At 41.2% G+C, this 25,038-nt stretch overlaps 1 protein-coding gene across 1 annotated transcript in view; it reads right to left on the bottom strand.

Annotated features, from left to right (window-relative positions):
- Fbxl17 (F-box and leucine rich repeat protein 17) overlaps positions 1-25,038 on the bottom strand; it is a 364,268-nt gene that overhangs the window by 333,545 nt on the left and 5,685 nt on the right. The window contains exons 2-4 of the mRNA XM_051190877.1: positions 18,660-18,782; positions 15,613-15,870; positions 267-398 (exon numbers count right to left, since the gene is read on the bottom strand). Of these exons, the coding sequence (XP_051046834.1) occupies positions 267-398; positions 15,613-15,870; positions 18,660-18,782 (513 nt within the window). The remainder of the gene's footprint in view (positions 1-266; positions 399-15,612; positions 15,871-18,659; positions 18,783-25,038) is intronic.

Below are 25,038 nucleotides of genomic sequence, written 5' to 3' on the forward strand. Positions count from 1 at the left end.
TCCTAGAGGGACCATAGAAACTGAACAGGTTTTGCTAACAAGTTTTATCTATTCCAGTTTATCTGAGTTAGTTCACTGTCGGAGTTCTTTAAAGACACAATAGAGCACTATTTTTACAACCCTGAACAACACTCTTTAACGACCACACGATCCAACGGTTTGGAGGAGATCTCTGCTCTTTCTTCAGTGAGTAGAATTTGCCACTCATAACCAGCAGGCGATTTGTAAACAAAACACAAGGCATTCAAAGGGGAACAAGTACTTACCAGTTTGTTCTCCTGCATGTATATCCTCTGTAGCTTCAGGCAGCCCTTAGCTATGACAATCATGCCTTCATCTGAGATCTTGTAACACTGGCCAAAGTGAATGTCTTTGAGTTCTCTGCATTTGGAGCCCAGCTGTAAATAAAGACACTTGGCTCAATGCTCGGACAAGGGCAAGGGCAGGGTATTTCTAGTGTGCGCTAGCTTAAAGGAGCCATCCCAAAGTGAACGAATGATTGTCACGTTGCTTTTAAAATAACGTGAACCAATAGAGGCGACTGATGACTTAGAACCATATTTTATAGACCATCCGCCTTCTAACATAACTGTTTCAACTACACCACAGTGCATTTGACATACACAGACATCTCAGCAATGGAAGTTCACACTTTCATTTCTCTTCAGTCTTATCAGTGTGTGAACGTAGGGGGGAAACTTAAATACACAAATAGCAGCATTGTATGATATTAAAAAGCACATATCTAAAAAGTAAACACACGAAATGTATGTACACTTTTACAGCATAGTATGTGTTTAAGTGAACATTATTAACATGTACAAAGAGACTGAAACACAGACCAACATGTGGACAATTAGCTTTGATCGATGACTGCATAGAGATTTATCCTTCTGACTGCCCATGCTTTTTATTATGTTTTCTTCTAAGATTTATTTATTATGCTGTGTTTCTGCCTGCATGTACATCTGCAGGCCAGAAGAGGGCGCCAGATCTCATTACAGTGGCTGCTGGGGATTGAACTTGGGACCTCAGGAGGAGCAGCCAGGGCTCTTAATCACTGAGCCATCCCTTCAGCCCCTTATTACTTACTCTTTAAATTAGCACACACAGTACTGTTTCATTACCGTATTTTCAAGCAAAATTTGCCTTGGTTGATCCTCCTCCCTGCTCGCCTCCCTTCCCCACATCCCCCTCCCCCACCCTGCCACCTGACCCCGCCCGCCCTCCCGCCTCCCCCTTTAAGTCTCCTTTCTGCTTTCACGTCACACGGACCCCCTTTGTCCTCTCCTTCCTCAGAAAAATTACCCTCTCTCTTAGTCTCCTAATTTCTCAATCTTTACCCATACTCCTCTCCCCAGTCTGTCTGTGTGCCTGTGCATTAAAAGCTGAAATTCATATATGAGACAAACATGCAGTCTTTCTATGTCTGGGTCAATTTGCTTTGAAAAAAAAAAAAAAAAAACCTACAGATCCATGTATTATTCCTGCAAATTGCAGATCCCCACTGTGTACCCTATTTTTACTATCCATTCACCTCAGGGGCATCTAAGCTGGTTCCCTGTCCTGGCTCTAATGGCTGAAGCAGCAGTGAACACAATTATCTCTGCACTACGATGCACCGTCCCGAGCATTTGCTCAGAAGTGATACGTTCAGGTCTTACGGTAGACGGAACCCTCCACACAGACTTCATCTGCCAGATGGCTCGGAACACCAAACACTTCTGTAAACATTTACTGGCTATGTGTGTTTCTTCTGAGAGCTGTCTGTTTCATTAGCTCATTCCCTGTCATTTAGAGGGAATATGTAATTTCTGCAGTTCTTCATAAAATCTGGACACTGGCTCTTGTCTCAAAGGTTATCCTCTTTTGCAAGATGCCTGCACATTCTGCTGACACTTTTAATTTTGTGTAGTCTCATTTGTCATTTGGGGGGTATTTCCTGTTCAGTAGAGTTAGGTTCCTGCCATCCCTGTTTCCCTCTGAAAGTTTCAGGTTTTACATTAAGGTCTTTGAATTTATTTTACAGTGAGAAAGACGTGGGTCTTAATTTCATTCATCTATTAAGTAGTTTGGGTTTTCAATCTCCTATATGTGTTTGACACTTCCATCAAACATTTCGTGGTCAGAGCGCTGCGGTTACTTCAGGGTCCTCTGTTCTGCCCCACAGGTTTACATCCCTTATTTTTCTGAACGTATTTGGTGATCTTGACACCATAGGTGGGTGGTAGAATTCCGAGGTCAGATTTTAGAATTCCTCCTGCTGTGTTCTTTCTCCTTAGGACTTCTCTGGCTATTATTGGTTTTATATGTTTGATATGAGCTTTGAGATTGTGTTTCCTAGTTCAGTAAAGAATGTCATTAAAATTTTGATAGTTATTTATTAAAGGTGCATATTAATTTTGATACTACAACCATCTTCATAACTGATATTGCCAATCAAGAAGCGTGGGAGATCTTGCCTTGTCTGTGTGTCCTTTGGTTTCTTTTTCAGTGTCTTTAAGTCTTCACTGTGGGAGTCTTCACTCCTTATTAATTTTACTCCTGGATACTTTTAAAGAATATTTTCCTAAATTTCTTTCTTGAAGTGTTTGTTATCAATCTATAAGAAGGTCACTAACTTTTGTATGTAGATTTTGTATCCAGCAACTTTACTGAAAATGTTTACTGGATCTAAGAGTTTTCTGGTAGTCTATAGTGTCCTTTAGGTAGAGAATCATGCTATCTATGGATAAAGATAATTTGACTTCTTTCCCTATTTCTATTCTTCTTGTGTTTATGTCTTACTGCTCTGGTTAACACATCAATACTGTCCAGAAGAGTGCAAGAGTGGAAACCCTTCTCATGAAAAATCTCAGAGAAAATCGTTTTCCTCATTAGTATAGTGTTGGCTATTTGCTGGACACAGACAGCCTTTATTGTCTTACAGTATTTCCCTACTATTCCTACAGTCTCCAAGACTTTCATCATGAAAGCAAGCTAGACTATCAAGTGACTGTCGAATGCTCTTCTGAGTGTGTAGAGATCTGTCATTTCAGTCCTTGTCCTTACTTCAGTGTTTTTGAAGGGATGAAAATACCGATCAAAGTCGTACATACAAAGCTCTCTTTAAGACTTTCCTTCTCAGTGCTGAAGATTTAACCCAGGGGCTATGTATGTACTACACAAACACTCCACCCTCCACTCAATCAGGTCCCTAACATGTGTGCTACACAAGCCCTCTACCTACTACTCAACCACGGCCCTAGCCTAGGCTTCTTTAAAAATGGACAAACTCAAGAAGCCATGATTTCTGCTCTATATAATTCTTTTTTTTTCAAAGATTTATTTATTGTGTATACAATGTACTGCCTGCCTGCCAGAAAAGGACACCAGATCTCATTATAGATGGTTGTGAGTCACCATGTGGTTGCTGAGAATTGAACTCAAGACCTATGGAAGAGCAGCCAGTGTTCTTAACCTCTGAGCCATCTCTCCAGCCCTGCTGTATATAATTCTATATCTTAGGTAACTCCACTTTTCAAAACTACATCAGTGCAAAGAATCGAAGACTACCAAGAGAATAGAAAACAAGAACAAGAGTTCATTTTCATACCATCGTCTGCATAAGCTTTGGTCTTCCTTTCACACTATAAGCAAGACGCATGGTAACTATAATACCACTACAGTACAGCAGCTAAACTGTTGCTTCCGGGCATAATAATTTGAACATAATTTGAGATATTATTGTTATTGCAAAAACCTGGAATAAACAATACTCATTTAACAAAAGCACATAAGAAATTCTATCACAGAATGAAAGAAAGGATAAGGGCCAGAGAAGGGCTGAATTCTGCAGAAGGAAACAGCCGTCTAACTGACTCTTCAGGCAGTGTCAGATCAGTAAATTTAGTTGATGTCCTTCAAATCTCTCAATGTTGTAAAGGTCCATCAATGGCCCATGGTAAAACAGTCAAAGGGCATCGACCAAACCTTGTACCTTTCTCTGTAAGTTTTCCCAAGTCTCACACCACAGAAATGGCATGTAAACCTTCTAAACATGGGGTTCTCTATTAATGAAGACCATACTAAAAATACCAGAACTCTGCCCCTACCAAACAGAGAGATCTAAATCAGTACCCTGCCAACCAGGGACACAAAAAAAGATGGTACCTTAAAATAAGACATATCCCTGTCTTAGTCATTGTGCTTGCTGTAAAGAAACACCATGACCAAGACAACTTGGGGAGGAAAGGGTTTCTTTGGTTTATACGTCCACATTATTGGCCGTCATCAGAGGAAATCAGGGCAGGAATTCAAACAGGGCAGGAATATTGAGGAAAGAGTTGATGCAGAGACCAGACATGGCTTCTTCCTCATGGCTTGCTCAGCCTGTTTTCTTACAGAACACAGGACCACCAGCCCAGAGGGGATCCCATCAACAAAAGGCTAGACCCTTCCTGCCCTGGCCATTAATTATCTGTGTACGGCCCTGTCATCTGGGGGCCATCTCTCCTCTCAGAAGACTACGGCTTGTGTCAAGGTGACAGAAAGCTAGCCAGCATAACCCCTACAGGAGGCTTCATCTAGACTACCCAGTAGAAAGGCCTGGGAAAGAAACACCGAGCTGCCCACAGATCTGCTATAATGAGCAGGGAACTGAGCATATGAGAGAAAGCAGATTGCCCAGGAGCACTGTGTCTATTAATGAAGCAGTTTCTGCTTTGTAGCCTCCTGTGTCCTGAGAGCATAGAAATGCAAGCAAACTCAAGAGCCCACACCCTTCCAGCCATCAGAGAAACAAGGACGCAGGCAAACTGCCATGGAGGGCCACGTTACTAGAACGGAACAGACACCTCCTGGCAGAAGCAGCAGGAAATAGGAAGACCTGAGTGGAAAGAGACACTAAAGGCTCAGGACCGCCCCTCTGAGACTGGGACTACTGGAAGGTGCAGCTGTAAGAAATGCACCGCAGGTGTGCAAGCTTCACCGGCACAAGTTCCAGCCTTCACAGATGAATCAGAAAAATCACTCTGTGGCTCTGACCGTGAAACAAAGTATTCTGAGTATACCAGAAAATTCTGGGTTGTCAGTTTCATTTCATCTTGTTAAGACAGGGCCCACCATGCAACCCTGCCTGGCCTAGAGATGTCACAGATTTGCAGGTGCTGGCATTAGAGCTGTGTACCACATGCCTGGCTACATTCTGTCCCTGACATGGCAAGTCCTCAGAAGGGACCATTTACCAAAGCCCGCATGCTGGGAGTTGTCCTAGCCTAACCCCACCCCGGGAAGTCCCTTTCCTTGGGACACACCTAACCCTGTGCCCTGTGCCCTGTGCCCATCTTATCCTACCCAAGGTAGAAGAAAAAAATTGAGTGTCAGGGTATTTTAACCCTGCAGATGCACACTCACCAAAGGGTTAAAAGCCCTCATCACAGGACTGCAGACGACTCCCCCACCAAACACAACCCTTCCCACACGCTGAAGGCTCATTTACAGAAGTACCATTTGTGAAAATACAATATCCACAAAGTACACTAAAAGGTACAGATGAATACATAGAAAGTAAAACAGAATTAAAAACCATTAGAACTAGAGTCTGACAGCTGGAATGCTGAAGGATTAAACCAGGATGCTTTTAAATCATGTCTAATATATTGAGGGCTTTTACTGGAAAATATAAGCAACACGAAACAACAGATGAACACGAGAGGTAGAAATTCTAAAAGGTAATCACAGTTAGATATAAAAGTACATTTTGGCAGAAAGGTGAAACATTTTGGCAGGCTCTAGCAGACTGGACAGAGCTCAGTGGAATGAGTGTGCTTGGTTGTATGAGAATGGTAACTTCCACCACTGAGAGCAAACAGGAAAGACGGAAGAGGTGTTACTGCAACGCCCAGGAACACGAGGAAGGTACGGGAGAAAGCAGCGCAGGACACCAGGAGGGATAGAACAGAGCTGCAGCTCCCAGCGCTGCAGCCTGAGCCTCCACCGATTACCGTCAGACACCACACGCCAACCTAAGAAGCTCAAATATACCCCACGAGATAATCAATCTACAGAAATCAAGATGAAATAAGAACCCTGTAGGGAAGCCAAGTGATAAAGACCCCGCCCTCCACCCACAAAGTGATGATAATATATCTGACCGCTCATAAACTGTGCAAGAGAGCAGGGGAAATGTTTAAAGCTGGGTGACAAAAAAAAAGCACCAATTAAAAGGCACAGGCAGGGCTGGAGATGGCTCGGACAATAGGAGCACTCACTGGTGGTTCTTCAAGGGGTCCTGAGTTCAGTTCCCAGCAACTACATAAAATGAAATCTGGTGCCCTCTGCTGGCACGAAGGCATACATGCAGGCAGAACACTGTATCCATAATAACCAAATAAATCTTAAAGAAAAAGACATAAACAGTCAGAACAGACCAAACTACAAACATCCAGCTACAAGTTACAAGAACCCATTGTAAATAAAGGAATATACAGATGGAAAGCAAATAACTAAGAAAGGCATACTATGCAAACTTTAAAGCAAAGAACGTGACTTTAAATATACTTAAATATAAATATTAGGATGTGCACAGTACATTCACAAAACTATCAGTATATTAGATTTTCAATTGATTTTAAAAGAACTTGAGGAGACAAAACTGTATGTTGAGAATTTCAAGTTGAGACAAAAAGAAAGTCTTCAAAGCAATGATTCAGAAGTAGAAGAAAAACACAAAAATCCTTGGAATGGCTACAATAACTTCAGACAGTACAAACTTCGGTTTAAGAAGCTAACCAGAAGCCGGGCATTAGTGGTGCATGCCTTTAATCCCAGCACTCAGGAGGCAGGGGCAGGAGGCTTTCTGTGAGTTCCAGGCCAGCCTGGTCTACAGAGTGAGTTCCAGGACAGGCTCCAAAGCCACACAGAGAAACCCCATCTCAGGAAAAAAGGGGGGAGGGGAGAGTTTAACCAGGAATAGAATGGGAAACAAATAATGACAAAGGGAAGAAACTACAGCAAGATCCCATAATAACCAGTGACATAAAATGTGAGAATGTGAGAAGCAAAAGCTAGCTACAGGAAAAACAAACGAATCCATTATGGTGCTTATGGATATTAATATCCTTCTGTCTCCAATTAGCAGATCTACCAGACAAGATAAAACCAAAACAAAACAGTAAGGGCACTGCCAAACCGAAATCAACTGCACAATCCATTGACTGTATAAAATGGATTCATACAAACCACCCCATCCATTAAGATGAGAATATAGATTCTTGGAAATTTCACAAGAATTATTCTGCTAGATAAACTAAATTCTTGATCATAAAAGCAAACTTAACAAAGCTAAGGAAAAAAGTATACACTGTTGTGAGACCACAACTAAACTAAATATTAGTAACAGAAACATCACTGAGCTTTCCAAATATTGACAAATTAAGCAATGTTTCTTTAATTAACACATGGGGGAGGGAGAAAGGGGAGGGAGGGAGAGAGGAAAGAATGGAGAGGGGAGGGAGGGAAAGATGGAGGGAGGGGTGGAGGAAGAAAAGAAGGGAGGGACAGAGGGAGGTAGGAAGCCTAGTCTCAAGAATCGACTGAAAATCTTCTCAACTAAATGAAAGTCTAACACATCCAGTTTTACAGTACATATTAAACACATTTGATAGAGAGGAGACACCAGTTTGGATGCTATCGTAAAGTGTATCTGAGTTATGTTCTCGGGGAGTTGTTCACTGTCAGCAAGAATTCCACTAAAAATTTGGTTAATTTTTTTTTTTATGTTTTCTAAAAACAAAAGCATGCATGTCACCTGCAAACAGAGGCAGTTCCTTTTTTTCATGTTAATGCATTTTCCATGTGAAACCATGCTTAGATTCCTGAGGATGATCACACTTGCTCCTAACAGGATTGTTTTCATGTCCACTGAATTCTGCTAAACCCTCACTAAGAACCATTACAGACTCAGCAGAGACATCTTCAGTCGCTTGTGTTGAGCGGCTGACTGGTTGCTTAGTCATAGTTATGAATAAGCTGCCTCAAGCTCTTTGGAGTATTCAAAAAAATGTTAGTGTTAATTCTCCTTTTAATGATAAAATTTGCCAGCCAATAAGCCAGGTGGTGGTAGTACTTGCCTTTAATCCCAGCATTCAGGAGGCAGAGGCATGGGGATCTCTGAGTTCGAGGCCAGCCTGGTCTACAGAACTACACAGAGAAACCCTCCCTGTCTTGAGAAAAACAACAGCAACCAAAAAAAAAAAAAAATTTACCAGTCAAGGCCATTAATTCAATAATTCAATCTCCTTGCTTATTGTAAGTCTGCAAACTTTGTAATTCTTATATCAGTTTATAGTTTAATTCCTAGGCATTTATCCATTTCAGGCTAATCTGACCGTGAGGTTACTGATTTTTTTTTTTTTTTTTTTTTGTGCATTGTTTTATGTCAGTGGCTCAGCAGCAACGTCCACCCTTACTTAGGAAGCAGTAGTTTAAGTCCTTCTCCATGCCCCCACCTAACCCTCACTCAACTTAAAAAGAATCTGTCAACTTTAAAAAGAATCTGCTTTGGTCTTCCTTTTCCTGTACTCTCTAGACTTATAATTGCTATTTTCTTCCTTCTGCTTGCCTAGGGTGAACTTGCTCTTACCATAAATTCCTTCAGATACAGAGAAGCTAGTGACGAGGTCTACGGCTGTTTATTGTAGGCTGGGAAGCTCTAACTCACTCTTCGCACAGCTCATCCTGCCCTGCTGCTCTAAATTCCTTTCTGCTTTCTCCTTTGAGACACTGGGTATGAGCATATTGTTTAACTTCCAAATATTTGAGGTTTTTACAACTTTTCTGTTTAGTTTCTAGTTCATTCCATCATAGTCCCAGAAACTATTTAGTATAATTCAGTATTTTTAAGTTTGTTAAAAGACAGTCTACTTATGAGAAAACTCCACCTGTTCATGAAGATATGTATCTATCATTTTCTTATTATTTATACACAAGTTTTGTTTTCCTTTAGTTCTTTGTGAATGATTTTCTTCAGCTCTTTGGGTATACTTCTTTTAAGAAACTGATTTTAAATATGGACCTCAGAAGTCCAACGCTTAGGTTTCCTCAAGGTTGGAGTCTGTCCACTTTTTAAGTATCTTTCAGGGTACCGCATAGTTTTTATTCATTGCATGCCTGTCATTAGATTAAAATTGGGTATCACAGGGGCCAGAAAGACAGCTCGGTGGTTAAGATCGGTGGCTACTGCTGTACAGGACTGAGGTCCAGACACAAGCATCCACGGCAAGCAGCTTTCACAAGAACTGTAAACCCACTTCTGGGACATGTCCATAGCTGCTTTACGCAAGTGATACACACATACACACTCAGGCACACACATACACACATGACATAAAAATAAGCAAACAAATTAGGTAGAATAATATAATATGGTTGATGGGGATGTCCTTGTCTATATCGTGAATATGTGTCTCTCATTGGTTGATGAATAAAGCTGTTTCAGCCAATGGACAGACAGGATGTAGCCAGGCAGGAATTATAGGCGGGGTTACCAGACAAGGTGAGGTCTGGGAAGAGGAAGGAGAGAGCGAGTCCCAAGGAAGATGCCATGTAGCTATCGGGAAGACTGGACGCTGAGACATTCTCCAGTAAGCCAAGACCATGTGGTGATGGGAGATGTCATTCTGTAAATATGTTTCTCTTACTGGTTAATGAAGAAAGCACTGTTGGCCAATAGGAAAGCAAGATAGGCGGGACTAGGAGACAAGGAGGTTTCGGGGAGAGGGAGGAGGAGATTCAACATGTAGGACTGAGAAAGCAGAGTGACAGGCCCTCTCTCCCTTAAGACCACGTAGAAACACTTAGATTGATAGAAATGGGTTAATATTTAAGACAGAGCTAGCCGATAAGAAATGCTAGTAACAGGCCAACAGCTTTATATCTAATACAGAGTCTCTGTGTGTTATTTGGGGCTGGCGCGGCTGTAGGACCAGGCCAGTGGGAACACCTGCTTGTAACAATGTGGAGATAGATACACAGATTACTAGAAATGGGTGGATAATTAAGAGAAAGCTAGGCACTAAGAAGCCTGAGCTATCAGCCAAACAGTTTATAATCAATATGAGCCTCTGTGTGTTTATTTGTAACTAAATGGCTGTGGGACCATGAGGGAAACTTCCATCCACATGTGGTAACATGGGAAATTAAGACTCTACTCTGGTCCCTGGGATTTAGTTTTAACAGCAAGGATTTCAAAAGAGGTTTCCATAAATACCAAGTTTAAAAGCAAAACAATCTCAATCTATCTCTGTCTCTGTCTTTCTCTCTCATACATACATGCACACACACACACACACACGCATGCACGCACGCACGCACACACACACACACACACAGAGTAACTTGTGAATAAGATCTGCCCTATTCTCTCTAGGACTAGGGACCTGTGCCCAACACTGGGGAATGCAATTGCTATCGTTATGACTGCTGACAACCAAGGAAGAGATGGGAACACAACCTGGATATTGTTTTGTTTTGTTTTCGATGCAGATCTGGTTGGGTTGGCGCTCACTCTGTAGACTAGAACACAGCATCTATTCCAATGTGTTGTTTTTTGACCATCTATCTCCCATACCTGCTTTGGTTCTTTGTTTGCAGTGGGGACCCAGATGATCTGGCATCTCTGGCTGCTTTTAAACATTTCCAGAGCTTTAGAGCCCTGTTCAGATATTTTGCACACACAATGGGGCTTACTGTCTCTGGTTTGTTTGTTTGTTTGTTTGTTTGTTTGTTTGTGAAGTGCTGGATGCTGAAATCAGGGCCTTGTGTAGTCTAAGCAAATATTCTATCACTAGGCTGAATCTAATTTTTTGAAAACTAAAAAACTCATAGCACAGCCAGGTAGAAACTTACTGATGATTTAATTTGAAGTACTATTTTAATTTGGAAAAAAATTAGTGGCTTATTTTCAGAAATATCTGAGTTCCATGACTAAAAACTGAGTGTTGTAACTCTCCATAAAATAGAAACAACAGATATAATTTCTTAAAACTTATTTTAATGAGTTTACTATTAACAATCACTTACTTGAAGACAAATGCCTTTCCCCCAGATTCATGATTATAGTCTTATAATCATGTATAAGACAGATACAACATATTGGTAAAATTTTTCGATTGATAAGATTATATGGCATGACTTCTATGGAGATACTAATATCAATATTCAAAAGATGGTATTTTAAGATAATGTTTGGGTAAAATAGCCCAACTTGTGTTGGCAAGATAACTAGGCAGGTAAAGGCGCTTGCAGCCAAGCCTGGTGGCCCAAGGTCAATCTCTGGGACACACATGAGAGAAAGCAGGAGGGAGGTGACTCCCACAAGTCCTCCTACCTCCACCTGTGTACCAAGGCAAGTGCACACATGCACAAATTAATTTAAGGGCAGCAAGAAGGCCCAGTGGATACGAGCACCAGCCACTAAACCTGACTACCTGAGTTTGAATCCTGGTAGAAGGAGAGAACTAACTACCCCAAGGTGTCCTGTAGACTCCACATGTACACTGTGGCACCCACACACACACACACACTCACACACACACATACACACACACACACTCACACATACACATACTCACACACACATACTCACACACACAACTCACACACACTCACACTTACACACACACTCACACACACACATACACACACACACTGAATCAAAGAAAAAAAACCTTTTCTTAAACAGTTTAACTTTTAAGTACATCACTATAGTCTGAAAAGCATTATCAAGAAGAATTCAATATTTAAATATCATAATCTTGATCTGTTTGAGCTTTAAATTGAAATGCTTTAAATAACTGTTTTTTAAAAGTAACTCAAAAAGCATATACATTCTGTGTTTGCTAAAACCCCTCAAAATTGTAGCACTTATGAAGGACAGACATTATCAATAAAATACTTGTGTACATTTCTGAAGTACTTGTCAGTTTTATTGTCAAGGGGGGGGGGTGAATCAACAAAGTTGATTAACTGCTAAGTTACTGAGTTCAAGGAAAAATAATCATCACAGAAAACTGTTAATCATCAATAGCTTATCATAAAAAGTATTGGTTTGTTAAAACCAAAATATACTCTACAACACAATTTATCAAATATCAGCAGGTTATAAAATTAATTCACTAGGTGGGTCAAGGACAACATTTATTTAACACAGTAATATGGAATAGAATAGAAAACAAATATACATTGCTCACAAAACCGTAATCCTTTATGTATACATAAAATCCATTCTCTTTCTACTATACCAGCAACACCGCTGTCAGTCAGAGCAATCTAACGTAACAGCCCAACTTTTGCTACACCTTGCTACAGAATAGTTAAGTATAGAAAATGGTGGATAACCTAAACTACAATGAGAATTCTGTGTCATCAAGAAAATGAAGGAAATACTCAGACAGCTTTCCTCTTTCAATTTGAGTACTGCATTGTATGAATCTTCTTCACAATTCAAAAAGAAACAAAAAAATCTAAAACAAGTATCAAAGTTAACAAACTCTTAAAATGACTCCCATAAAGAGAAGATTTACATCATCGGTTCAGAGTCGTAAAATTTTGTAATACTTGATTGGCACAACATATTCTGTCCCTTAAAAACTTGCTAATTTCCCTCTACTTCAACGACAACTATGACTTCATTGTTTTTCCCAAGGATTACTGAGAATATCCCCAGTAAACTGGCAATGTGTTCCTATTCTGTTATATGACACTTAAATATGTACAGATGACCCATCTGTTAGTACATTGACTTTAAAAAAAAAAATGTTTAGCTATGAAATACAAAACGCTGAAAAAAAATCCCATTATAAGAAATAAAATCATGCTACATCCATGAACGTGTACATTTCTCCAGAAAAGAGTAGTTTAACTGAGTTTAAGAATACTATAAAATGTTTTACCTGTACAAAGTAGAAACAAATCAGAAAATATTGAAATAGGGAAAAGTGTTACTTCACAGCATGCCTGGGTGATGGCACAGGCTCCCTTGTAAGTTGGTGACATCCTTGATAAACACAGTAAACGGCCACACTCAGTAGACTCTATTCAAGTCTTCCCAAAGATATCCTCATACTCAACTTTCAATGCATTCATATATAATACTTCAACTTAAGAAACTTTCCTTCATGGATGAGTAAGCCACTGTCAGGAAATATTCAATGCCATCCAAAAAGGAGAGCAGAAAAAGAAATTGTTATGGTTAGTTAGTGGCGAGCTCCATTCTCTGACCTTCAGACAGGCTTTATTTGTACAAGCAAAGTATCACCCTTTTTTGTCTAAAATTAAAATAAAAGATCATAACCAATAAGAAAAACTACAATAACTATATGCAATTTATACATGCAATAGGTATATCAACAATGTCCAATAGCATTAGACAAATTCATATCTACTCTTTCTTGATGAGTACAAAGTCTTGTACCTAATTTGCTTTCTATTATCAAATTACCTTTTAATTTTTTTCAAACCTCTTACATTTAACATATCTTTAGTGAGTTTCTTATTGAGTCTGGTAAACAAGGAAAACTGTAACTATACTATCTAGTCTTCAACTCCCTCAGAGACCTGAAAAGGAAATAATATTAACTGAGTAAACAGGAAATGTGAGCAAGTAACTTCCAAAAAATGTGAGAAATGACAGAAACAACAGTAAGCACACTGTCCAAGCTGGACAAGCAGGTTACAAAGGAAAGTGACTGCTGGACTTGCCAAGAGACACAAAGGTCCTGCAGAGTTCCTGCTTTACAGAAGAAAGCAACTGATGAACTTTGCCAATACAAGACAGAACAAGTCTTCAAACTTCCTACTTCATTAAAATGTCTGCCAAATACTATGGCCTATGGGCTGAAGATGGGTGACCCAACATTTCAGAGGAAATTTGGATGATTGTTCAGACAGCGAGATGTCTGTCAATTCTAGAGTTTATATATTAACCTTCTGGGATCTTTGATGGAGTTAAGACAGATAGTTGTGGTTACGGTTTTCCTTAGCTATGATAAAAGATAAGTTACATATAAAAGCTTAGACTCACAAAGATAAGATAGATGTTAGAATATTCTGTAAATTCTGCCCAATGTTAGTGGATGAAATATTGTTAACTATAGTTCTTGCCTGGTAACTGTTTTGATACATAGATAAGACAAAGAGAGATATGTCGAAACCTTCCTTTTTATTTAGACAGAAAAGAGGAGATGATGGGGGATGTTCTTCTGTGTGCTGTGATTGGCCAGTAGCCGGGCAGGAAGTACAGGCGGGCTACCAGACTGGGAGAATTCCGGGAAGAGGAAGGCAGAGAGGGAATCTCGAAGGAGATGCCATGTAGCTGCCAAGAAAGCTAAAATTTTGAACATCACTAGTAAGTCAAGACCAAGTGGAGATACATAGATTAATAGAAATGGGTGAATAATTAAGAGAGAGCTAGCCAATGAGAAGCCTGAGCCATCAGCCAAACAATCTATAATTAACATAAGCCTCTGTGTGTTTATTTGGGACTGAATGGCTTTGAGAACGGGACAGAAACTTCAGTAAACAAAGTGTACTATTGAGCTGATTTATTTCCAGTTACTAAGCCAAATATAGATAATTACCATATTTTTCTTATTTTATGGTCTTTAATTTGAACTTCCATTTATATCTTAAAACACTGGTATTTTGTTTTAATTTTTTATTTAAATTAAAAACAATCTTATTTTACATACCAATCCCAGTTCCCTCTCCCTCCAGTCCTCCCATTCCCTTTACATTCTCCCTATCACACCCCCCACCCACTCCTCAGGGAGGGTGAGGTCTCCCATGTGGGATCATCAAAATCTGTCACATCATTTGGGTCAGGACCAAGGCCCTCCTCTGTGTATCTAGGCTGAGAGAGTATCCCTCCACAGGGAATGGGCTCCCAAAGCCCATTCATGCACTAGGGATAAATAATGGTTTCATTTATCCCCCCCCCCACAGACTGCCCAAGTCCCCCACGTTCAGGGCGCCTAGCTCGGTCTTATGCAGGTTCCCCAGCTGTCAGTCTGGAGTCCGTGGGCTCCCACTTTTGTGGGTCAGCTGTTTCTGTGGGTTTCCCCAGAGAAGGGGAAGGACAACATGAGGGATCAGGAAGGCCGAACAGAGGAGGAGAGCAAGAAAAGAGACACCGTGATAGAGGGAGCCATTGTGGGCTTCAACTAGAAACCTGACATTAGGGAAATGCCCAGGGATCCACAAGGATGACCCCAACTAAGAATCTAAGCAATAGTGGAGAGGCTGCCTTAAACACTGGTATTTTAAATTATGTTTAAAATATGCCATCTGATAGCATGAAAGGGAAATTACAAGTTAACTTTTAGAAAACTTATTCTGACCCAAACTGAACACTGGCTGGTCAGGATCAGGCACAAGGCTTAAGCAACATTAACGTGTCCACACACGTTGAGCAGGTGTTACCTGCTCAAGCAAATGGGCATCAGTCACTACATGGAGAAGATGGCTCACTCCGGTCTCCAGTCATCATCTGTAATGCGACATTTCAAACTGACTGTTGCTGCACACGTTTTTAAATTAGTGTGTGAGATCACTCAATAAATGCCATGTATTTACCTGCTTGAGTCCTTCATCAGTAAGTTTGTCCTGGTTGCCTACGTGTACTTTCTGTAGTAAAGGACAGTGAGAGGCCACCGCAGTAATGGAGGTGTCAGAGAGCTGTTTGCACCTGTAGGCTGTGTACCTAAGTAGTCCAGGACACTTAAACGCTAACACACACACGCCGGTGTCAGACATACTGCGACAGTCAGAAATGTTGAGTTCAATTATATTCTGACTTCTAGATGCAATTTTTTCCAATAGTTCATCAGTGACCTACGAGAGAAAAAGATGTAATAAATTAAACTTTGCTGAAAATGGAAGACTACTTTGTATTATTTGTACCAGAAAGTAATAATTGTATTCCAGCAGTATGAAAAACACAATTAAAAGAAAAACTTTATTCTAAAGTGTAACAAGAACTGTGGTGATGCTATTATTCGTGACCAGTCCCTGTGACCCTTCCTGAGTATCGTAAAGAGGTGAATGAGAGTAGGCTCCTTGACAGCTCCAGGGTGAAGGGTGTTACTACAAAGACTAGACAGGTAGTGCTAGAGATATAGTCCCGGGTTCAAAGTAGATCTGTCACCCCTCTCTGACCTCAAGCAAAGTTTGCTTGAGATTAGGTGATAAGAACTCCAGCCAGAACTAAATAAACACTGAAGTGCTAAGGGCTGGAAGATCCCTATCTTGACCTGTAACTTCTCCAGGTGGATGTTTCTGATTGTATCCTTAATTGTAAATCAGATATAAGTAGAACCTTCCCCCGCGCTCACTGGATAGTTGAAGCTATTCACCGCTGTGGCGGCCATGCTTTTTTGCTTTTTCTTCGCTGCTCCATGGATCCGCAAGTGGCATATGAGGAAAGGCTAGGCTACAGGACCTTAACCTAAGGGGTCTGCACTAATGCCAGGCACAGTTTCTACAGAACCTGGCTGTTAGCGTGCAGTAAGCGCCATGGATTTGGTACTAGAAGGGCTATCAGAACACGAGAATATGCAAGTTACTTGTCATTAAGACCTTAAAAAAAAAAAAAAAATCAATCACATGGGGGGCTCACTTTAAACAAAGCTTCAAGCTCACTAAAAACTGCAAACAAATCTATACTGAGATGTAAAATGTTTTATAACTAAGCAATTATTAATATAAATCAGCCTGATACACAAACTGGATTCTGGTTTAGTTTGGTATGTATTGGGGGGGGGGGTACTAAGAACTGACCATAGGGCCTTGCACTTACAAGGCAAGCAGGCTGTAACTGCGCTGCATTCCCAGCCCCATGAACTGAATGGTTATAATTGACATCAGATGATAGCATGGTATGTAAACTACAAGTTTTACTGCTACCAGAATACCACCTCACAGAGCTGAGAAAATGCTTTACTGTGTAGTAAAACATCAAACGCTGTAGCAATGTCTTTGGAAAAAACTTCACTCATAAGAGTCAATACAAAATACAAGTAAACAACTCATCTAACAAAGAAACTCACATGGCCACCTGAATTTAAAATAATAATAAAATGCCAGCCATGCATGTCCCCAGTCAATCACCACATTTAAAGAGAAATCAGAGTCAATGTTATTCAAGTTCTTTCGGGAAAGAGAAGGCCGACTGCGAGAGTGTTCTGGAGTGAGCGTCTGCTGAGACCAGAGCCGCCTCGGTGTCTGGTGTCTGGTGTGTCTGGTGTGTCTGCTGACTGGAGCCTGGAGGGAAGAGCCCAGTGAGGGGAGCCCAGTCACCTCCCAATTGCCTGGCCTTCACTTGCACCTTCCTACTGTACTGGGCACCCAAGCAAGTAAACAACTAGCTCTGTGGCTGCTTCAGCCTCGATCAATGAGGAGGCAAGACAGAAAGGCATAGGAGCAAGGGCTCTGGAACTTGCTGAATCTGTTTTTAAAAGTGTGGTTCATAAGCAAACCACCAGTGCAGTATCAGCACTTGCGTGGACAGACTCCCAAAAGCCTACCTACTCTGTGCACATCCTACTCTGAGTACATCTGTACTCTGTGTACAGATTGACGGGCGTAGCCTGAAGAAAGGCATGGCAGGGTTAGTGATACCCTAATAATCGGCAAATGTCACAAATCTGCTCCCTTTTTTAAAGAACTTCTGTTATCAAATACTTCGCACTGTGGGAAGTATCATTCAGTTTAGGATTCCAATCAGATCATATCTGTATTGGATGTTTTCATATATTTCTAAAGCCAAATATCAACTACCTCTTAAAGGGTGAGCCCAAGAACTCTAATAACCTGTCTGCAATCAGCACTCGGAATTCCTTCTCTTTTCCTGATTTACACCACCACGTAAGGAGACTGAGCAGCTGAACAACTGCAAAATTGAAAAGCTGACAAAAGAAAAGTTCTTTGCTTTGTTTTGTATTTTTTAAGTTATTTTAGCCCGTTTTCCTTCATTTCTTTATCCATCAAACGGGATTAACAGCATCTCCTACTGAAGTGGAGGTGAGGTGGATGGATTCTTATGTTTAAAACCTAAGGAACAGCACACACCACAGGGGCACACGCCTGGGTACCAACATTCTCCACTGAGAGGATGAGGGCTCCCTAAATGAAAAGGTTCGTGGCTCTGAAACAGTGATGATAAAGGGAGACACAAAAAGGACTAAGAGAGAAGTAAAGAATCACACTAACAGTCTACATTAGAAGCTAATTCCACTGTGGAATGTAGCTGTCACTTGAACTTATATATGCACCGTGTGTGTGTGTGTGTGTGTGTGTGTGTGTGTGTATGAGATATGTGTGTGAGACAGAGAGAGTTAAGAGAGAGAGTTTAAAGTTTTTACAAATTTTTTTTTAAAAAGAAAGCATTCAGCCAGGCAGTGACCTTTAATCCCAGCACTCTGTGATTTTGAGACCAACCTGGCCTACAGAGCAAGTTCCAGGACAGCCAGGGCTGTTTAAAAAAAAAAAAAAAAAAAATAGAAGGAAGGTAGGAAGGAGAAAAGAAAGCATATCATTGTGGATTACAGCCATTTAAAAAGAGAATAAAGCATTTCTTCAACTAAGTAGGGCAAACAAGGGTTTAACAGAATTCAACTCCATACCTGCTGACGACTGCTAAGATCCAGCTGCTTCCAGAACTGGAAATCCAAACAAAGGTCACGCCAGTACTTGCAGACCAATGATGCAGAAAGGCAACGTTCATCCAGGGATAAATTGGAAAATATCTGTGAATCACAAAAGAAACCGTGCATGTGCTAAATGTTTTCCAAGGCACACCAACATGACAAACTTAGAAGCTGAAGGCCAAGATTGAACACAAGTGAACAGCACCAGGAAGTCAGTCAGACACCATCCTACAGAGCAAGTGACATGACTGGAACTTATATGCACACTCAGTTGATGTGTGCGACAGGAAATGGCACTATCCTTTTGGTAGGGAGAGGAAGGAAAGGAAACAGAGCGATACTAATGTGTGTACCTTTCTGCTTCCTTGTCATAAAACATATTGTAAGTACAAACCAACAACAAATGGAAAAAAAAAACCTAAGCTTATAACAGGAGTAAAGAGATGTAATAGCTTTTGTCTGACCTTGGGAGCAAGAAGCTTTTAGACATGAGTTAAAAAACAGAAGCCATAAGAAATGTCCTGTATCTCATGGTACCTCCTGTCTAATGCTGAGAGAGAAACCTCTAATGCTGAACATCTCACAAAACACCTGCTTGCATGGGACCACAAAAGTTCAAGGTCAAGAAAAACCAAGGAAAGAATGAGACCATTACAGTCCAGAAAAGATCAAGCAGAAACAACTCTAGTGCAAACCCTGAACTGGATACTGGGCAGAAATCAGGAGAGAACATTAGCAAAGCAACTTATCAATCAAAATAAAGATTGATTTCCAAGTACTAGTAACATACCCATGCTGGTGCCACAATTTTGGCAAATGTACTTCAGGGATGTAAATCAATGAAGTTAAGGGCAACAAATGGGTGCAGAGTGTACTTTCTCTGCACTTTTTCTATGAATCAGAAATCATTCCATATAACACACACTGTATCTTAAAAACTGCAATAAAAATAAGACTACTTCAAAGTACAAACCGACTTTAAAAGAACCTACAGTTATAAAGGGCTGCTGGAGCCAGGGTTAGAATCCAGGCACATCTCCGGAGATCAACAAATAAGGGCATGTAGATACACCAAGATACCGAGCGAACCAATTATGAGAAACGCTTCTGAGACAACTGGTAAAAATGACACCAGATGCTACAAAGAAACTTAGTTTTTACTTTTTTATATTATGATTATAGTGATATTTTTATTGTCTTTTTATTCTGGTGTTAATAAGAAATTCTATCTAAAATATGCTTTTAGATTCATTGAAAAGTTTTTAAATGTTGAAAAGTTAAAGAAAGAAAAGCATAATATTGTTGAATGCCAGGTGAATGATATCTAAAGGGTTGGTTTTACTATTCTCTACTTTGACTGCTATGTAGAACAGACTTTTAACACACGTCCCTCAACCTTTAGGCTCAAGTCACGCTTTACCATTTATTATGGATGCAGCCTTGTGCTGATTGCCTAACCCTGTCCCTCAATCTTAAGATGGGAATAACACAACATTTGTCAGTTGGGTGATTGTGAGAACGAGAAAGCATGGGTACATAAACCGCTTCTGCCACCGCTGTCTTAGTAACTAACCTCTGTGCAACCAAGAGCTATAGTGTCCGAGCTACACTATTCCGTCTAAACCTTGAGCTGGGGGAAATCACTGCTGTGGCTGTCACAGGCGGTGTGTAGTGTGTGCTCCACAAAGGGTGCAATGGGAAGCAGAGTATGCATAAGAAACATCTAATGAAAGAGGCTCAGACCCAACAAAGATGGAGTAAGCTCGGCTCTAGCCTGCGCTAGAAACCAACTGACAAACTCAGCTGTCTCCTGTGTTTTCTGTACTGTATGTACTGGTTCTCACTTCTTTCAATCACAGTATTTGCGGTATCCCTGGGGTGTCTTCTTGATGAATGCTTACTCAGACACAGAGATTCTTAGCAAACCTATTGCCAGCACAGTCCAAGCAACTGCCTCAAAACTAATACTGTGCAGAATGCAGAGGGAAAGGGAACTCTGAAGAACGGCCAGAAACCAGAAGGCGTGTTCTGCTTGTCCTGTCGGTCCCTGTCCACACCTTTTATTCTCCTGCACGGAAACGCGTGGCACCTGAGTAGATCTGCACAGCAGACAAACGCTGAAATGGCCTCCTCTTTCCAGCCAGAGGACCCAGAAGATGGCCTCTGCACGGCGTTCCCTTCCCTTCCTGTCTGCTGCTCTCTCTCTTCTCCCTTACCCCTACTGCTCGGTCCCCAATGCTGCTGCCTCTGGCAAAGCTGCAGCATGACAGCTATGCAGAAGCCTAAAACTCCAAAATTTCTAGCAAAAGCAGCAGAGGGGAGTCCTGTGGAGTCACTGTTTACAACAACATTCATCACGAACACTAACTATCTCGGTCACACAAATCACACAGATCTATGTCGCTGGCAGAATCCCTACCTTCCACTCCACAAAAGCAAGCTTCACTGGCTCACAGCCCTGCACACACATTTTGCAAGGCATTGTGCCAATAAACTTTTATAAAACCTGGCAGCAGATCTGCCTTACCCCAGGCTATGTTCATGGACCCCACTTCATAGCACACACGCTACGCATTCCTTCTCAGCTACTCAGCTGTCTCCCGTGTTTCCTGTACTGGTTCTCACTTCCTTCAATCACAGTATTTGCGGTATCCCTGGGATATCTTCCTTGATGAATGGTTATTCAGACACACAAGATTGTTAACAGAAAAATGATGGAAAAGTTCAATCCAAAAGTCCATTCCCTCCAAAAAATTGACATGACCATGAACATTGATTCTATTAAAATTTTATAAATTAGTAAGTGGTTCATCTTAACCAATAAAAAAGGGCAGCCAAGTTTCAGCAGGAAGGCATCTCTGTCAAACAACTACTGAATTAATAACCTAAGCAGAGACTTCAAGGACTACACCAGCATGAAACAATTGGCAAGCACAAGCATCGATAATATAAGGGGAGAAAATCAAATCCTCAAAACTGTCACACTGGAATACTCACACTGACAACTTTAAATGTAACATACAATCAAATAAATATAAGGTATGTGATAAATTAATGTGTATGTAAGTGAGACACAGAACAAGAAGGCCCATCAACGAGAGTCATTGGAAACTACCCACAAAGAAGCCTAAGACAAACACAACAGATCAACAACAAGTATACTCAAAGAGCTAGAGGAAACCATGGGCAAAGAGCTAACAGACAGCTGGGGGGGGGGGGGCCTCAGTGGCGAAACACACCTAGTACATGGGAAGCCCAGAGTTCAAGACTCAACACTGAAAAAAAAGGAAACAGAACAAAAGTTAAGGAACCCAGAGACGCCTGTCGGAGGCTATTAAAAAGAGTAGAACTTACAGAAACAGAAGGGAACCCTGGGACTGGACTGGACCACAGCTGAAGGAAACACACATCAGCAGGCGAGAGCAGAGGGCTTCACGGGAGGCAGCGCATGCCCTGTCTCCCTCACTGGGACTACTAGCTTGTAGTTCATGGGAGGAACTCCAAACTGTCATAAAAACGGCCTTCAAAAAGGCCAGAAATAAAATCTAACACCCAGAGCCTTCTGCTCCTTGCAGGGTCTGTCACACCTGCTACCTACTGATGACACAGGACACATGACCTTTGATTACCGCAAGGACTGACTTCAGGGAGACCAGGCTGAAAGTGAATTTAAAACATCCATCTTAAATTCTCCTAGGAATACAATAACTAAATACTTCCTCACTCGTTCTATACAGCCAGAATTATGATATCAAAGACAAACCAAACATAATATCTTTCTGGGAAAATGTATGGACTAAAGTCCATCATGAATGTAGGTGTAAAAAAATTCTTTTCAAAAATTAGTCAACTATGGGACTGGAAAAGGGTGCAATGGTTGCGGTGATCTTCTGGTGCAGCCAGGTTGAACTCCCAACACCTACTTGGGAGTTCACAACCACCTTTCTATGACTCCAGCCCGGGAACTCTGTGCACTTCAAACATGCATGTAACATAGACACACACGTGATACAGACATGCACATGACACAGACATGCATGACACAGACACACACGTGATACAGACATGCACGTGATACAGACACACGTGATAGACACGCATGTGATACAGACACAAATGTGATACAGACATGCATGTGACAGACACAAATGTGATACAGACATGCATATGACACAGACATGCATGTGACACAGACATGCATGTGACACAGACACACATGTGTTATAGACATGCATGTGATACAGACACACACATGATACAGACATGCACGTGACACAGATATGCATGTGATACAGACATGTATGTGACACAGACATGCATATGATACAGACATGCACATGATAGACATGCATGTGATACAAACACACATGATACAGACATGTATGTGACACAGACATGCATGTGACACAGACATGCATGTGACACAGACATGCATGTGACACAGACATGCATGTGATACAGACACACACGTGTTATAGACACAAACGATACAGACACGCATATGACACAGACATGCATGTGATACAGACACGCACGTGATACAGACATGCAGGCAAACAAAACATCGACACAAATAAAAATGGATTTAAAAAAAATTAAGTCCAGCAACAAAGTAAAAAGATCATAAAGCTCATGGACAAACGAGATTTATTCTAAGATAGTAAGGATGGGCCAGTGTGTGGGGGAAAATTCATATATCATAACAGACCGACAGGTCAAAGTTTTAAAAAGAATATATGCAAGAAAAGACGCTTACCAAAATATGGCAAATTCTTGATTAAAACGGTTGCTTTTTCAACCTCATTTCACCCATCATGCAGCGCCTAACTACAGGGTTTCCCAGACAGCAGGGACAGGGTAGGACAGGATGTATATCACCACTTCTACACACGGCTCCACTGGAGCCTCTGGCCAGGCCAACTCTCTGTTGTAGAAGGGAATAAACTCGCCGGGGCTGGAGAGATGGACAGGTCAGCCCGGGCTGTTCCCACACATGGCCAGTTCCCAGCGCCAGGGGCCCCAAGACCCTTCCTGACCTCCACAGGCGCCTGCACACACACGGTTCACATGGTACACACAGAGAGACACATAAATAAAACAGATTTTTAAAAAGTTATTTAACCACAGATGCCATGATGTTAAATAAAATAAGTCAAAGAGAAAACATAAAGGCTAATAACCACATATTTCAGTATTAGTGTTCTAAAGATAAAAATTAAACAATTTCTACTTATAATAGCATCAGAAACAGTGTGATTTCATAACCTGTCTTTCATTATTGAGAATTCCCACCGGTTGGGTCAATGTGCCAATATTCCCCTCTAATTATTGAACATTTCCTTTCCTTATTGATTTACATTGCTCTGCTGTATCCACTGCTCACAATGGCCCTTTCCAGGTCTTGGCAAGGTCTATTTGGAGCCACTTACCATCCGTTTCTCCTAAGTGTCTTTTCCCTCAGTCTGACTCACATTCTTTACACTCCCTACACATTTCAAATTGTTTAAAACTAAGTATTTCAGGAAATGCGGCATCGATAATAGATGTGGGCTTTTGGGTCTTTTTATTTTTACCTTGCTTGTTCCGTATGGGATTTCTGTTCCCTACAATTCAAGAGTCTGTGCGGTTGGTGTCCTTGTGTCCTTTAGCCTGGCTTCCTGGGAAATCAATCTGTGTCCCAACAGCTGTTCTAGTGTCTTGGCAAGTTTGTTCAAAACTCTCTAGCCTGGCCTTTCATCTGTGTGTGTGCTAGAAATGGGATATTCCAGGCTCGGCCAAGGTTGTCTCCCATTCTCTATATGGGATCAGCGTCTTGATCATGTTGGTCTCCAATTTGTGACCCTCTGATCTGTGTCCCCCATGCTAGAATTACTGGGGTAATTCGCTTAGTCAATCCCTCTCTACCTTGATTCTACACTCCTTCCTGCCAGGCCTCATGACACATGCAGATGTACAATAAGCTAGGCTGTGTGGGGAGAGTGTGTCTGCACGGCTCTCTACTGCCACGGCCTACCTGTTCCGTTTCTGGCTCCTTCCTCATTCCTCCAAGGGGCACTGCATCTTCAGGCCAACATTACGTGAGTTTCCCTACCGAGTTCTCTGCCTTAGATTGGCAAGTGGTTTTTACTCATTGTCCCAGATGGAGCTGGACCTCTAGGTAGGTCACACCAGGAGCACTAGACGTTACGGAATTCCACTATTCCTAAGAATAAATTCATTCTAGTATTTGTCTTTTATTTAATTCTAAAGCACAAATAGTTGGACAACTTTGTTCTTCTTTGGAAAGAATGTGCTAAACTCGTCATGTCCCTCTAGTAGCTCCAAGTTATATGGATATTTTTATGCTCATCCCCCT

This window comes from Phodopus roborovskii, unplaced genomic scaffold (genome assembly GCF_943737965.1).
Source record: "Phodopus roborovskii unplaced genomic scaffold, PHOROB, whole genome shotgun sequence".
NCBI classification, from domain to species: Eukaryota; Metazoa; Chordata; class Mammalia; order Rodentia; family Cricetidae; genus Phodopus; species Phodopus roborovskii.